We start from the raw sequence: 13,483 nt of genomic DNA on the forward strand, positions 1-13,483 counted from the left end.
TATCCAAAGTACGATTGAGGAAAACTCCAATCACATAAACGTATCTTCTTACGATAAATTGAGTATAAAATTACTTGTTTACGTGCATAATAAATTACGTATGTAGCGGACAAGTTGAACATTCGACTTTGATTTTTTGAACGTTAGCTCTTACTATCAAAACTGATAAGAACGAGTGAAGAGGTTAATAAATAAACCTCGATAATCAAAACTATCAGTCTCCCGATATATTATAAGATAAACATAATTCTACCGTAGTCTGAAACATTTGCAAATCCCTCGTATTGATTTCTGCATCGAAAATGGCCATACGATCCTTACAAATCACCGGCTGTCAAGAACAATCAACTCCTGTGGGACGCGGAGCCTTGAAAGAGATACCCAGTAACGGTAGCATATAAAGAAACTATCAGTGTCCCCGGAGGATATATCCCGTCAGTCGATCGAATTACCAAAGTAACGGACAAGCATCTATCGAAGCAAATATGGAAATCTCAAGATTACCAACCTGTCGACTTGAAGCCTCTGCGCCAGCATCCTCCAGTCGTTGCCAAGAGCGTTCGGTGGGTCCAGGCATTGGCATAGCTGTTTCCTTAGGGACCTGGTAAACCGAAACGGTCTGAGGGTGGTGGAGTCGGTGGTCGCGTTATTAGCATGCCCGCTGCTGACCACAGTCACCTCTCTGAGCGGTCTGGTCACGCTTCCGGATGAGATCAATTGCTTCGCGCCGTCGTACACGATCCTGAACACCTGCCTGGTGTCCGAGTTCCCTTGCGATACTTGGAGTTTGTAGCTTCTGCTGCTGGTAGGTCCGAACGCGGTGTCCAACCCGAAAGTTACGTGTTTCGTGTTCTCCTGGCAGTTCCACATGTCCCTGAACGAAATCTCCTGCCGTTCCGTGGGCGACTTGCTCTGCCACTCGTTGCCAACTTCTTCGAGGCTGACGCAGAGCGATTCACCGTTGTCTTGGAACAGCAGGGTTCTTGGCTTATCCAGCAAGTAACCTCTAATTTGAGATTCTCTGTCGACGATCGCCTTCATGGCAGCCTTCGTGTCTTCCACGGCATACACTCGGACGCAACATTGGCCTGCTTGGCTGGCGAACAACGCTAGCCGCAGTCTCTTCGTGGCAATCACATTTTCGCAACTTTGGCCAGCTAGAACGTAACCTCTCAGTTGTTCCGTCACGATGAAGGCTTCCGCGTGGTCCAGCTGCGTGAACAGCGGTGTGTTGATCGTCTCGTTGCCTAACGTTAACACTCTTGTCCACGTGATCGATTGATGATCCTTGGAAGAGGCGATCGCTGTACCGTCCTCGACGCTTAGACCATCGCTAGCCCAAACGCTCAACTCCCACGTTGCCGGGTGAAGCATCGCGCAGTGCTCGAACTGGAGGATTACTGGTTTGTTGAAAGTCGCCGATGAAGGGCCGCAGGTCACCACCGCGGATAGTTGCGTGATACCGTCTGAAGGAAACACAAAAATCTCTAGCTATTGCTTCCGTGCGTGTCATAAGGTATAGAGGAGCAGAAAAGAGCAGAATTATGAAAGTTTGAAAACGCGGGAATCTAAATATTCTCTTCGAGACAATCTTCTTTTTTTTTGATAGCGATCAAATTTCTAGTCAAACAATCGAACTTCTAGTCAGTCGCATCGAATATAGAATTGTCTGTTTGCGAATATCTGCAAGAAACTGAATCTAATCTCTTGAGAAGCGGTCTCACGTCTTTCCACGAGGATACACATCTATTACACGCTCCACAATTTGCAATTAGACGGAGTAACATCAGAGTTGGAAGCGTTCTCGCCTCAAAGACACCCGGACCATTCCATCGAGACCGTCCGCGTCAATTGAATCGCAATCGAGTCGGATCGATGAGGTGTTCGTTCCGGCGGAACCGTCACGGACAGCGCTTGGCAATTAATAATGCACGCACCACTTACCGGGTAATCGAGGCCTAAAGCGATCCTCGTTCAGCACTGCCAAGTAGAGTTCCTCCCTGAGTGGCTTCGGCACGGCTCCCTCGGGCACCGACATCGATATGCCCGCGTCCGGAAGCACCAAAAGCGCGCCACGTGTGTTTACCGCCGCTCCAGCAACGTTTCCGGTCTCAAGCTTCGGTAAACGAACGCTCTCCGAGGCGACGTTGTACGTCGAGTCGGATGACGGGTACGAGCTAGTGACGCTGTTCTCGCAATCGGAATGGATCTGTTTGTCGCTGCATGATTCCTGCGTCGACGTGCTTGGCGTTGGTGACATTGGCGACGGTTGTGGAGCGATCGATAGGTGGGGCACGTCGTAATGGTGCTCGGAGAGGGATCTCGACATCGACAGCTTCGGGTCGAAAGGATACTCGTAACAGGCCGGAACGCTCGTCGCTGTTACGTCCGGCTGTAGGCTCAGCTTCTTGTCCTGGTCCGGGAAGAACTCCGGCTGGAATTCTGAAACGCACACCGCCGAGCCACGGCTCGTGGGTATCTCTGCGCGCTGCGGACAGACGCCGCTGTGATACTATTCCGATTTCAGGGGCTAACCACGTCCGCCACTTTCATCAGATTTTTAGAATATTTGATGTTTACCTCGCGATGTGTTCTGGCTAGGCGAGTTGAGTGTGTACATAGGAATCTGAGAAGTTTTCTTCGTTTCACCGATAAATTTTTCTTACGATGCGTGACGTTTATTCTTCATCGCTGGATATCAAATCATCGAACGACGATGAAACATTCCATCCAAGGACTATGATTCTTCTATGTTTAACTCACATAGTCAGAGCTATCGTCTCAAATTTCCTTGATACGTAGATGAAAGTAGCGAACACGTGGTGTCGATCACATTTCGAAATAGTATCATTTCGATCGAGCGTAGCGTGACGAAGGAACGAGAACGAGTTCAGCTTTCTTGAAAGACGACACAAACGCGAGATATAATTACATACAGCCGCGGAACGTCATGTTTCGCTCCTTCGTACGCGAAGAGCCAACGCGGCTGGCTTTCTTTCTTTTTTCTTCCATTTGTGAAATGCTTACCGTTACGGGCCATGGAGTAAAGAGAATGGTCCCGACCTTTGCGCCTCAAAAGCTTCGCTAAGAAAAATGCCAGGCCACCGATTACTGCGCACGCGATAGTCAGGCCGCCGTACAGAGCCACGTCCATCTGCCGGTTCGCTGTGAACATCAAACGACGTGTTTCTTTCTTATTCCTGTCTCACGAACCGGTCACAGACACGTACGACATGGTAGTACAGGAATTGTAGAATGTTAATTACTTTATCATCGAAACTGATTTTTATTCTATTTTCTTTGCACCCTCTTGAGGGATACTAGTGCATATGTGTACGTTTATATGTTGTATGTTCCTCTATAATTAAAGTCTAGTTTTAAGAGGTGATTAATTGACAATATTATTGCGAATAAATGTTCCTGAGTGCATGGAATATTTTCATGAATATTTAATCTTAGCCATACAACCTACGAAACTCACGGGTATCAAATCGTTTGTCTTCGTAATTATCAAAAAAATGTAGACACTTTCGACGAAGCTATCATTTGCGCGTAGTGTGTTAATGAATTCGTCCCTCAAGAGATTAAACACTGAAAATTTCCCACATCGAAGACCCCATTATAGCATACTAGATTTTCTCTTTTTAAGCTAGTGAACATCCATCGGCACAACTAATTAGTGCCCAATTAAGCTCCACCACTTAACACTCGCGAATCGACTAGATCTCCAAGATATCGTATCTCTCGAGACTTTCTTTGAAACATGAGTCAACGCGAAATCATGCACGCGGCCGACCACTCACTGTCCAAACTCTGGCAGGTTTGTTTCCGGGGAACACGCTACAGAAGCGAGAAAGCGTAGCCGCTAATTCGAGACTTTGTTACGGCATGGCGTTAAGCCGCGCGTCGAAAGATTATCGCCCGGTCGGAGATTACAGTAACCAGCGGGCGTTAATTCCTCGTTTTAAGGGGCCACTCCGCGATACGATCTCTCCGCCGCCGTTTAAGACGTAGCGTGCAAATGGCGCCGGTAATTCTCGCGTATCCGCGAAGTGTGCTCATCGTGGACGAGCAGAGCCGACCACCATTCATGAATAATTTACGCGGCAACTTTTATACGCTCTTCTTCTTTCTCCTCCTTCTTTCTCTCTTCTTTTTCCTTTTTTACGACGAAACGTGTTCGCGTGGACCAATGGTACGCACAGAGTTGACGACGAGAAGGAGACAGACAGACAGAAGAAGACGAAGACGAGTTTTTAAACGTTTCCCGCGTACCGCTAAATATTACGAGCATCGTCTAAGGAAAGTTTCAAGCTCGGTTCCTCTCCATTTACGCCAAGGGGACACAACCTTCGCTCGTCTCCCTTCGTGTCTCCTGTTTTATCGTTTTACATCGTGGCACGTTTATTCCGCGCTTTCGACGATAAACATTCGGATCATTATTATCGTGGCCGTTAAACGGCCCGTAATAAAAACCACCACGGCAAGCGTGCAGAGAACTCGAACGGAATAATAATTTTAAGTGGTGTCGTGTCGCTCGACGGTCAGTGAACACAGGATGGCAACAAAGACGACGTGGGACGCGATTAAAACCGCGAAAAACGTAGTAGGAGGAGGTAAAGAGGACAGGAAAGAGAGATTACGTCATCGTACACGACAATATTCTTATCGTCCGTGTAAAATCGGGATTGAATTACGCTGTATGCAAAGTTTCACCGAGATTTGAATGGCGTTTTATGAATTATGTAACGCAGAAATTCATCGGTGCTTCTTGTCCCGGTGAGCCGCGAATGGATCGCTTGTGAACGCTTCATTCGACAGGCGACGTGCCATCGCAAATCGCGAAAGTTCGCGGATATCAATTTACGAAACGAGAGGAGAGTAAAGCAATTACTCGTGCAACTTTTCTCCTGGCAAATGTTGCTCAAAAGTCTCGAGACGGTTGTTATATTTGATTGAAAAATGAAGAAGCTTAACGTGATATTTTATGTAACAATGGAGATATAAAGTACTGACATATTAATCGATTTACTAAGACAAACGTGCAATTCGAAGTTCGTGATATAGCATAAAGCATTGAAGTTTCGTTAGACATGAAGAAAGTACGGAAAAGTTGAAACGATATTTTCCCTCTGAAATAAATTATTATTTGTGCTATAGAGATTCCTCGTAAAAATGTCTAACATGAGACCAAGTTCAGCCTTTAAATTCACGGAGTTCCGTATTACCATCGTTGAAAACAAGAGTAATCTTATTGCTTCATTACAAAAGTTCTTTATCAAAAATCTTGCAATATGAAACTTCGCCGAGAACTAGCTTTAAGCAGTTGTCCCGCAGTCTCCGAAAACTTTTAAATAAATTCTACAAACTATCACCTAATCGCCTATTAGCGAAGTTACCCGCTCTAAAACGTAAAAAAGAAAAAGGGGAAATAATTCTTTCCACGGCGTCTACCCTTCATCGTCTCATTGCCACGTTCAAGGTATCCGTGTCTGATTCAGGAGATTTTCGACAAATACCACCAGGTCTTCGGCGCGGCGAGAAAGCGGCGGCTGACGTTCCTAAGCTTCTTCCAATTTTAGAATGTCAAAGCCATTCCCGGTTGTAACCCCGGTACGTGACTCTCGGAGGAGAGCCGGCTTCTCGTTCGCAGGATCATGTGCGTCTGCTTGGCGCACGCTGGTCCCGGGACACGTGCTTCGAACATCAATATACGCCGCGACGAAAACGCATACGAAGATCCAGAAAATAAGGGGGAGAAAGGAGAAAGAGGATCTATTCCCTGAAACGCAATAGTTCCACGTCGTTAGTCGGGTTACGCAGGCTCTCTCCTCCATTCGTCTGAATCGTTCGCGTGCTTCACCCTCCGCAAACTGAAAAGTGGAGCGAGTGCAGGGGGTCGCAGAGATTTATTTTCTTAACGGCAATTGATAACGCTTCATAACCTCGACCTAATGTATCTGAAGCCTATAATTCATTCGGAACCCCTTGAAAGAATTCTGGTTTCGATTGCCTTTTTCTTTTGTTATCTCACTTTCGTGAATCTTTCCCCGAAAGAGACGTAACTACTTCGAAACACCTTAATAAAACGCTGTAGGAATTTTTATAAAGTACACGTGTATTTTTATGAAAAAGAATGTGGGAAAGATTCGCGAGAGAGAAAGAGAGAAAGAAAATTTGTATGTAAACTCAAAATACGTGTATTCCATTTTACTTTAACTCTGGTACAACTATCGGATATTCTATATTCCTTTTACTAACATTTTATTTTCGGCTCCTCTTTTCTCCAGCATTCTTTATTGTCGAAGTCTATGGAAAACTTTCAAATATCGAACCTGCAAACATACCTACACGCTCGTTGAATAACCTCAGAATCTTGGTTTTCTGCCTAAGAGTTAACCATTTCAGCGAAAACTATCCTAAAACCTCTCACCAACCGCCAGGGTGTAATTCGCAACAGTTTTCGCGTCTTATCGTGGCTTTCGACGAAAATCGAAGTTCCAACGGGTGGTGGTTGCTACCCTCTCTCTTCCCTCTGTTCGACCATCCATATACTCACGTTCAGAGTTTCGCCACGGGATAATGGCACTTTATTTGCATGCACGATCAATTTCCCCTGTTGGAAGGGGCGCGGGAGGCGTAACGGCTACCGATTACATAATTTTCTTCGATATTAAAGCGAACCCACCCCCATCGACGCGAGGCGGAATGGGGAGAGAATACAGCCTACGTCGAACGGTATCGCGTGCAACTTTGATGTGGTTCGGTCGATAGAATCGTCCAGCTAACGGGGGTTGTGTCTGGATCTATACGGACCAGTGGGCCACCCTTGACTAGCAGCAGCCGCCACCTCATTGTTGCGACTGTTTGGACCGCGAATCGGCCCTTCGACGATCGTCCTGCGGAGCGTCAATAATTAACCGGTCGCGTAATTAAAAGTAAATACGCGGAGGGGCCGTGGACCTTCGTCATTGGCGTGGAAAACTGGCTGGGTAAATAGCGGAGGGATGACGAGGGAATGAGGAGGCATTTTTCCTCGGGCTGGAAAACGATTATTAAACCGATGGCAAGCGACTGGAGTTGTACAAGAGGTGGATGGTAAATTGGGTAAGAAGGAGAGAAGGTATTTGAGCGTGAGTTGCGAGAATCGAAGATCGCAATCCTCTTCTATAATAATTTATCGATTGTTATTCGTGAACTGACAGGTTGCAGATTACAGAATTGCGTTGTACAAAATAGCTTTTAGAATTTTAGAATTTTAAGCGAAGTAAAATTTGTTTTGCAAAATTTCACTAGTAATTTTAGTTTATTCGTTTGAGATTTAAATTCTTTGACCCTTCTTTTCTATTAGTATCAATCGTTTATTGGTTATTCTTCTTCATCGTTTCTGCATAAATATGGGTGTACTCATTCGCTATTGGAATTATTTTCCTCTACATCAATTGTTCGACGACGCGCAACCGTTTAAAGGCTCGTGACGCCTTCGACATTCGCATTAATATACCTGAATCGATGAATATCGTTCTTAGAGCGGCGCTCAGCGCACGATCGCTCTGTTCTATTTTCCCAACATGGGACGAACGATTTGAATGGTATCTGATCGCGAACCGAGCTCTACGGCGGATATAAACGGCGCTCACAAACCGTGAAGAATCCATCTAAGAATGTCGCGCGACGAGTTAGGCGCGTTTTCTTCGCGGCTGGTCGTGTCTTACGCCTACTCGCCATATTTTATTTCGATTTTCGCACGTCGCCACCGCGGAACAGATCGGGGGTGGGTCTCGAACGCTTTGCGAATTGCTATTGTCCAATCATGACGTCGAACTCTTTGTGCCACAAACATGGCACGTACAAACATAGAATTATAACATTTTCTCAAGATTATACCAGGTTTTATTAAGAGAACTAAGTATCAAAGAAAAAGTGAATTTTTAAGTTTGAACTTACCCTGCTCGGTCAAGTGTGCGCCGCCCATCTTCGTGTTGCCATCTGGAAAAGAAACAGGAGTCTGGTAGAATGGCACGATTATCAAAGCGTTTGCCGCGAATGGTGAGTAAAGATTAATTTATGATAAGTATATTCTCTATGCGAGGCAAGAAGCAGTAGTCATAAAGATAATTATAGTCTATAATTATTCAGGAATGATCGACTTCATAAAACAGAAAACATAAAACTATTTGAATATTCATTTTACTCGGTCGTTAATCAACTCTAATTACACACTGATCACCTTCAACTCACACTATAGAAAAATTCAGAACTCTGAATCCCCAAACAGACTTTCCAAACACCACAAAGTTTCACTTTACCGATAAAATGGAGTCCAGTTAAACTCGAATCATCGAACATTTATTATTCCTTATCCGATCTACGAAGAAAAGCTTTCTACTATCTTTCGAGTCATTCAGCCTACCCTCGATCCACCTTAAGGGTGATTAGCCTGTGTATTCTCACGAACAAGGTATCTTTTACACGTGGATGAGCCGATGTGGCGCCGAAGAGAGTCGTGACAAGTGGGAAAGGATCTCGTGACTTACTGTTGCACATGCCGCCGGTGCAATTCGCCACGCTGATGTCCCTCCCTTGACAAGGTCGTCCACCGTGGCTGGGTGGTGGCTCGTCACAGGATCTTCTTCTTGTATGCGTACAGTCGGTGCCGCACACCGACCATGCCGACCATCTGGACCATCCTCCGTCCACCACTGTGTGTCCCCGGGAAAAGAAAAAAGAGACGAACGGTTCGAAGGATCGCCTTTCTTTCGTGAGGTCGTTAAGGGGAACTCGGATCGCCGTTAAAGCGATGGGTAAAAAGTTACGTGGAAACGGGACAGCGAGACTCGTAACTCGTCCGTATCCCCACGAGCCTTTTTCGAAAGCCATACTCGTCAATTCGGTCGCGAGGACTTCACTTCCTTTCCGTTTAATTGACTCGTACCGGCCCCGTGGAAAAAAGCAGTCTCTGTTCCGTATGCGTTCGATCTTTGACCATGATTCGAGTAGTTCCGACGCGATACTTACAAATGATTCTTTCCCTCGAGGGAAATCTTTTTCCCTTTTCTAGCGTTTGCTTTTGAATAGGAATATTATGTGGATATTCTACGTGGACGTTTTCTGTCTTTCTTCCTTGTTTTTCTTTTTTAATTTAATGGTTGGCTTTTGAAGCGGATTTACGAGTATACACTTACCTAGAGCGTTGGTAAACTCCTCCAGAGTGCCGGCTATTCCGAAGCGAGCGTTAGACAGAAAGACGTATAGGTGCATTATCGAAAGCGGGACAGACAGTTAGTGAGAAACACGTGCGCACACATAAGCGACAGTCAATAGTATCAATAGACTTTCTAATTAACTCCCTGTCTCGCCATTCTCGCCTTTACCAAACAGAAAATACATATATGCATATCCATCTTCATTTTCCAATTACCTGCCATTTACATTCAAGAGCTCGACTCTTGGTCGAGGATAACACTCAAAACGAGTAACCATATCAAAATTCTGCCAGTGCAGCGTGTCAGCGCGAACCACGAGACAAGGGGTTAATATTTCACTCGTCGATCCTCCGCGATTCCCCGCCACGTTTCCCGTGGACGTTGCCCCCGACGATTTTCAATAGCACTCGGCGCATGGTCGATCGTGCGTGCAGGTTTCTCCTTCGGGATGTCGCGAAGCGTTTTCGAAAGGTGAATACAATTTAAGAGAGCTGAGAACCGCCTCCTGTTGAGACATCGGCGACATTCGAAGAGGGAAAGAGGGAAGCTCGTAAATCAAACGAGAGAGTCTCTCCTCTCCCTTGGCATCGGTAATATCGGTTTGTCGTGGTAGAACCTGCTTGCCCGACCGTCGCGTCGTTCCCGCGCAACACGACTCACAATCGAACGAAGAGAAAACGATGATCTCTTGCTCGCTCGTTCGCCACCGGATAGAAATAGACGCGTGGTAGGGACAACGTCGGCAAGAAATCTCTGTTCAGTCGCGGAACCGAACGGCGTATCGACGTTAACGAACCGTGATGCTTCCTTGAAAATCTCATTCTGTCCCGGCTGGATAATGAATTCACGGGACACTTACCGGGACAGGCGATGTTGCAGTCCATCTTCTGCTGAGACGGGCCCATGCAAGGCTGACCCCCGTTCATGGGGGCGGGGTTCGTGCACGTTCGAGTTCGTTTCTGGCCACCTTTCGCGCATCTCGAGTGACATTCGGACCATGCGGACCACGAGGACCATCCACCCTTCACTGTAACCAAATTTTTATAGATATTTTAATTTTGGTTTCGTTTAGTATCTTGGAAAGAGTAGAAAATGCAGCTAGAGTTGAATTATAGCATTCTTGATCCATTGAGTTGAAACTCCGATTTTTATATTATATTATATATTATAGTATTATAGTAAAAATAGCTATTTTGCTTTGTTACTTCAGCAGACGAACAAGATCGTCGGCAATCTGTGTTTCATCGTCAAATTTCTTCGGAAAGAGTTTTTATTTTTACAAAGAAATAATTCTAAAAATAAATATTCAGGAAACATTTTTCAAAAATCAAGAATACTAAAATGTTTTATCTACCGGAAATTAAAAAATGCATTTAGCCTATAGAGAGTTAATAAAAGTTCAAAGTCATTTACGTCTAATTACATCACGTATTCCTTTGAAATGGAATATGGAAACAAATCACGAGAAGTAACGTGCAATTATATGCCATCAAAGCAAACTTACCATAAACTGTGAGGCTGACAGGCTCGCTAAGCCTCTTGGCCGCGATATTCTCTGCGACACAAGTGTAATTCGCCTGATGGCTTAGCTTCGCTTGGCCAACCAGAAGGTGTCCCTCGCTAGACACTAAAAGCGTGTCCGACTCCGTGTCGACGGGGACGTTATTTCTTAGCCAGTACACCCTCGGTGGTGGCACTCCCACAGGAGGAAGACACCTGAGTTCGGTGCTCTGGCCTGCTTCCACCGATACCGAGTACGGCGGAGATTCGAATTGCTTCTTCAGGTCTGAGAAAATGGGATTTATGGCTGTTAGAAACACGATACAAACGGAGGTTCTTTGAGAAAAAGTAATAGTAGATATTGGTGGATTCGACACATGGAAATAGAAAGAAAAATTATTACATTGAAGACAGCACATAACGATAAAGAGATCTCGGGAATTAAAGAAAATATATATATACAATTTGTTGAAGAAAAAGCTATGAAATTCGATGCTATGAAATTTGAAAGTGACTAGAAGTGGAAAGAAAAGTTATCATAAAGATTATAATGATAAGAAAATGTTGTAAGTCAAAGGAAACTTTTGTACAATTCGTTGAATATACCGACGAATTCGGAAGATAAAAATAGCAAAGAAGATCGTTAAATTAACGATAAAGAAATATTGCGAATTTACAGAAAATTTCCGTGCAAAGTTTTACCTACAAAATACGAGTATTGATAAATGTGTGCAATTGTCCTTAATTACGTTGATAACAAGACCAGTGGGTCGAAGAGGAGCTCTAGTGATTTATCTACGGCATTTTCGCGAAGCAAAAGTTTTTGTCCGAACGACAGTTACGTAAGCGCAAAGTACCGAACAAACGGTCCTTTCCTAAATTGATTCTCTTAGAAACTTCATGGTTGCCGGTCATTGTGTTGCCTCGCATTAAGGGTCGGAATTAAATAATGACCTCGCTTAGGAGAATCAAGATAATTACGAGGGGCCAGAAGTAAGACGAAAGTCGTGGCTGTCCCGACAGCGGAGCAAACAACTGTCCACAGCCGAATATTTATCGGCGAAGTTCTTGGAAGAATTGAGATGTCTCGCGTTACATTAAACCTTCTGTACAACTCAAACTAACTAGTCTACGCTCGACTAATTTTATAATTCATCGGTATATCCAATAACCAGAATGCCAGAAATTGTTTTAAATTGCCGAGACAATTTACAACTTACTTAACTTACAAAACACAGAAAATTGGATCTCAATCTTACGAGACATTTCAAAAATTAATATTATTCAAATTAATATCAAACTAATATTCATTTTGACAATACGATCGAACAATATTATTTTCGCACTTACAAGCAACATCGACAGTCGCAGGCTGACTTTTAATCTGTCCGGAACCAGACCATGCGATACATTCGCATTTGAACTTGTCTCTGCCAAAATATTCCTCGATGTGGTCTCTGGTTACGTTCAATTCGCAGTCGACTATTCTAGTGCCGGTGTGAGGGTCTACGAAATCCTGTTGCTGCGAATCTTCCGCCCTCGCGTCGTTGCACCGGAAGTAGATCTGCAACGCGTGTGCGGCCTTGCAATGTAACGTGGCCGGTTTGTTCTTCACCACAAACGAATCGACTGGTTCGGTGAGAAAGACGGGCAGATGGCCTCCTGCCTCGGAGATTAGTTCCGTGTCGGTGGCTATTGTCGCTGAAGGTACGTCGTCCTCTTCCAGGAGATAGGAATCTTCGTCTTCCGCGGCGTCCTCGCCTTCTGGAACAAAATCAAACTTGTATTAAATACTTTTTGCATTTTTTCTTTGGCAGATATTGCATTAGACAAAGTTTTATGATATATGCATGTGCCAAAAATGATTTTCGATTATTGCCTACAATTTTGTGTATATTTAATGTTTCTATATTGTACTTTGTAATACGGTTTCATCGAAGTCACCTTTCTTTCGAAAGAAGAAATTATGGAACAATCGATGAACCTTAACATCGTTTCGGCATACAACTCTGAAAATCAAACTTCCTCTTCGTAATACCGCTTTTGTTCATATTACTGAAGCAATAAGCGCTTATCGCAATGCGATAATAAATATAATATGCACACATATAGCGCAATCTTCACATGATTTCACATCAAATTAAAACCAGCCGGACGATAATCTCGAATCTGGTGGACAAATCAAAACGAACGTCGCTGGTTATTATCAGTTCCTGATAAATTCATAGAATTGGATTATCGTCATTAACATGTGGCAGAAATCGGAGCGCGGATGGGGGTACCGGCAATCAGGCAGGATCAGGCTGGGAGCGCAGTCAGTCATTTGAATTCTAAATACACGAACCCATCCCTTCTCTACCCTCCGTAATCGTAATTTACGATCGAGTTATTAATTCGCGCGGACGTTATTCAGCGCTCCCGGGGGATTGTTCCATCGGAATCGTGAAAATTCTATATTTGCTTGTCAACAATAGCCAACGCTGGTCACCATCCCCTTGTAAATCCTGACGCCGGCCCATTACTGCCAGGCGTCTCGCTTGCCGGAACGTCCTACTCGCGAACAATCGGGCCGTTTTACACGCTCGCTCGCTCGCTCGCTCGCGAGAGGCTGCAGTAATGAATTTTCGGATTTACGCGGCGCACCGGTGCACAAGTCCGATGCATTTCCCGCCAACCAGCGGTTAGACCTTTATCCCCGTGCGACATTTGGCCGAGGGCCACAATTTTCATCGCGATAATCGTCCTCGTTCTCGTATATCGACTTCTCCGTCTCGCAC

The 13,483-nt window shown here is 44.8% G+C and overlaps 2 protein-coding genes across 7 annotated transcripts in view; one reads left to right on the forward strand and one right to left on the reverse strand.

Moving 5' to 3' along the window:
* Positions 1 to 13,483, forward strand: part of LOC122571463 (netrin receptor UNC5C-like) — a 393,753-nt gene that overhangs the window by 153,359 nt on the left and 226,911 nt on the right. The window lies entirely within an intron of this gene.
* Positions 1 to 13,483, reverse strand: part of LOC122571465 (netrin receptor UNC5C-like) — a 44,697-nt gene that overhangs the window by 1,634 nt on the left and 29,580 nt on the right. For 3 of the 6 annotated variants that reach the window (XM_043735227.1, XM_043735225.1, XM_043735226.1), the window contains exons 3-11: positions 12,057 to 12,470; positions 10,711 to 10,992; positions 10,066 to 10,233; positions 9,186 to 9,218; positions 8,538 to 8,702; positions 7,948 to 7,989; positions 3,028 to 3,165; positions 1,945 to 2,442; positions 509 to 1,466 (exon numbers count right to left, since the gene is read on the reverse strand). In XM_043735227.1, the coding sequence (XP_043591162.1) occupies positions 509 to 1,466; positions 1,945 to 2,442; positions 3,028 to 3,165; positions 7,948 to 7,989; positions 8,538 to 8,702; positions 9,186 to 9,218; positions 10,066 to 10,233; positions 10,711 to 10,992; positions 12,057 to 12,470 (2,698 nt within the window). The remainder of the gene's footprint in view (positions 1 to 508; positions 1,467 to 1,944; positions 2,443 to 3,027; positions 3,166 to 7,947; positions 7,990 to 8,537; positions 8,703 to 9,185; positions 9,219 to 10,065; positions 10,234 to 10,710; positions 10,993 to 12,056; positions 12,471 to 13,483) is intronic. The other 3 variants (XM_043735228.1, XM_043735229.1, XM_043735230.1) reach the window with 3 other exon arrangements.

This window comes from Bombus pyrosoma, linkage group LG10, assembly GCF_014825855.1.
Source record: "Bombus pyrosoma isolate SC7728 linkage group LG10, ASM1482585v1, whole genome shotgun sequence".
Classification (NCBI taxonomy): domain Eukaryota; kingdom Metazoa; phylum Arthropoda; class Insecta; order Hymenoptera; family Apidae; genus Bombus; species Bombus pyrosoma.